Consider the following 3,302-nt stretch of genomic DNA (forward strand, 5'->3'; position numbering starts at 1 on the left):
ATCCACCATGCTGCTCCTACAAATGATAAAATCCAACAATGATTAGACAAATCAGTTAAATAGAATAATTCTATGAATTTGTTAAAAATAGTTAATTGGTCAAATTATTTATAATATTGAAAACTTGGATGACAACTATAATTAAAAGTAAGTGGAAAAAAATTACTGTTATAAATTAACAATAAGATTTTTATTTCTAACAGTTACAGAGATATTTTAAATTCTAATCAGAAAATTTAAAGTTATAAAACTATATTTTTTTGTTAGGCCTTTATCACTCTTGCCATGTTGGGCATAACCTACGCTGCCCAGCTTCCCTATGCCCCTGCTCCATATGCCCCCGCTCCTTACGCCCCTGCTCACCCTGCTCCCCACCATCCTGCCCCCTACCACGAGAAGGAGGTACCCCAACCCTTCGCTTACGAATACGGAGGAGCTGACGAGTATGGCCGACATTTTGCCAAGACTGAGAGCCAGGACGAGTACGGTACCGTCAAGGGTAAGTGGTGTGCACTGTACTGTACATGTTTAAGCACAAGATTACCCTCAAAGAATAAGACTTTAATGGCGAATTAAAACTCTTAAAATATATCGATCCAAAGGTCTGGGATGATTATCAGCTTTAATTAGTTGATAAAGGCATAACAAGACATTACAGTTCCAGGGATCCAAGAATGGAAGAAAAAGACAGAATAAATGCCGTACAGTACATATCTGAAGTGTTGAATAAAATCAGTACCTTTTTATTCTTAAAAATATAACCGTAAAGAACAATTTACTAAATTTACTAAATTACTAAAAAGTGTTTTAAAATCTTGATATAAATCAAATAAATAAATATATTTTGTGTCGAAGGTTTTCTTATTTTAAAAACTAAAGTTCTGTTTTTAAATTGAATATTTTTAAGGTTAATCATGAACTTCTTGACCGATTTGCCTCTAGTTATGATTGGGAAAATCGAGAACATCTAATGTTCTTAGCCTGGCTTAAAAGTTCTAAGTTGAGTCGGTTAACTTTTATAGGGAATACTTAGTTTCCAGTCAAAGTTGGGTTCCCAAACTAGTTTCTATTAAGACTAACTTTTTTAGGAGAATACAGAGTTGAGCTTCCCGACGGCAGAGTACAGATCGTTACTTATCATGCCGATCACGGTAATTTATTGGATAATTAATTTTTTATTTGGATATTTAAAAGGTAAATTTATTTTAAAATCATAAATCTATGCATATATATATATATATATACTTTGCTTGTCTGTCTGTTTGTATCTAATAAACGTCGAAACGGCTGAACACTATATACACTATATACACTATATACACCATATACAGTTAATTAACAATGCATGAACTGCGGTCTAGCAAACTTCTGTCCAAATTTTGATTAGCAATATGCTGTAATTAGTAAGTTTAACATTTCACAATCTATATAATAAAACAAGACATTCACGTTGCCTAAAGCCGGCCAAACGGTTGGACCGATTGGGCTGACATTTGTTGTGTACACTCATGGGTTAAAAAAATCGATTTTTCAAATTTTTTATTTTTATTTCATTTTTTTTCTGTTTTTTTCAAAAAAAAATTTCTAATTTTTTCCCATGGGCCCTTCAGCTCTTCAGATATAAAACTATTACTGATTTCTACCAATTCCTGGGTTGCAATTTCAAGTTTGATTAATATTTTGTCTTCAATCATGACGCTGCGCAGTTTCAACTTTAGCCTAGGCATTTTCAGAGGAGATTAAATGCATATGGTTTAGTTTGAATTTTAACTTTTACCATTGCGTATTTTTTACGTTTTTTGAGCATTTTCAGTTAAAATCACAAATATTTGGTTTCAGAGAGTGGATTTGTTGCCGATGTGAAATACGAAGGAGAAGCAAAACCTTACATCGCTGAGCCCGCTTATCATGCTGCTCCCGTTCACCACGCCGCTCCTCTTCACCATGCCGCTCCCGTCCACCATGCTGCTCCTCTCCACCATGCCGCCCCCGTCCACCATGCTGCTCCTCTTCTCCATGCCGCACCCATCCACCATGCTGCTCCCATCCATGCCGTCCATGGTTAAGCCAAACATACTTTGAACTTTTATTTAATCCTATTTATTCATATATTGTGAAATAAAATATAAAATCATTAATTCTTTCATATCAAGTAACTCCTAACTAACTACAAAAGAAATAGGTCGAATTTACTAGTACGTCAATGTGACCTTGTAACTCCTCTTTTTTATATTCTTCACAAGTAAGAAAGTTTATTTTGCTAATTAGTAATTCAAATCTTTCTTTGGTCTTTTCAAAAGGTGCTTATAAAGAAAGAGTTATATAAAAAACAGATTTCATTAAATTTTCATTAATTTGACTATATATACAATATACATAATAAATAGAGCGAGAAGTCCGATTCACAACTGTACCCTTATCTTTGTATGATCAATAATTTCTAATAAATTCTAAGCTATCAATGTTTTTAACCCTATTCCTTCTGGGGGGGGGGGGGGGGCTGTAGTTTTTTTTACATAACTAATAAAGTATTGGTCTTAGGCTGTTGAAATTTTCTGACTTTTCCTAAGTACCCATTGCCCTCCGTTTAGGTCTAAAACCGGACTGACTGCCTGAATGACTACTTTTTCATGTAACAAATTAAATCTTAGTTTTGACCCATTTTAAGTTGTCAGCTAGATTTTGATGTCGAATTTCGCTATTTAAAAAGCCTATGACATAAGGAATCGGATTGAACAAGTTTTGAAAAAAAAATTTGCAAATTATTTGCATACAATAGGACAAAAGAAATTTGCGCATTTTTAGTTTTTCTAAATTAGACAACAGAGTTGAAAACTTTAGAATGGTGGATATCCAGATTAATGCTGAAACTCCTGGTTTTACTAAACCCAACATTATTTTAAAACGCATTCGATATCCAAAAAAAAATTAACCAATCAGCTTGTCATGTTAAGAATAAGATGTACTCTTTAACTTTTGAAAAACCGGTTTTGATTTCTGGTGTGGCATGGTGTCATATCATTGAACTAAACATAGATTAAACAAAAGTATTTTTTTATTAATGTTTATTATGACTAAAGTTCAAAATGACAATAGTCCTAAAATATGTTTTATAATAATTTCATATTTCATATTTCATATTTGTTTAAATGCCCTAAAAGCCGGCTTGTGAACAGCTGACTTAAATTCAATCGGATATTAGTTCAATCGATAAAACATTGAAAACATCTTTAAAAAGATTAGAAACTTTGAAAGATCTCTTAACTATCAACTTGACATTCTCAAAATGTGCTCATTACAGT

At 32.9% G+C, this 3,302-nt stretch overlaps 2 protein-coding genes across 2 annotated transcripts in view; one reads left to right on the top strand and one right to left on the bottom strand.

Annotated features, from left to right (window-relative positions):
• The window catches only part of LOC111709382 (co-chaperone protein daf-41), a 25,285-nt gene that overhangs the window by 12,699 nt on the left and 9,284 nt on the right, over positions 1-3,302 (bottom strand). The gene's annotated exons all lie outside the window — the stretch shown is intronic.
• On the top strand, positions 234-2,138 carry LOC111709383 (histidine-rich protein PFHRP-II). The gene is made up of 3 exons (XM_023483038.1): positions 234-499; positions 1,089-1,151; positions 1,840-2,138. Exons 1-3 carry the CDS (start codon positions 286-288, stop codon positions 2,064-2,066), a joined length of 504 nt encoding a protein of 167 aa, XP_023338806.1. The 5' UTR covers positions 234-285; the 3' UTR covers positions 2,067-2,138.

This window comes from Eurytemora carolleeae, unplaced genomic scaffold (assembly GCF_000591075.1).
Source record: "Eurytemora carolleeae unplaced genomic scaffold, Eaff_2.0 scaffold948, whole genome shotgun sequence".
NCBI classification, from domain to species: domain Eukaryota; kingdom Metazoa; phylum Arthropoda; class Copepoda; order Calanoida; family Temoridae; genus Eurytemora; species Eurytemora carolleeae.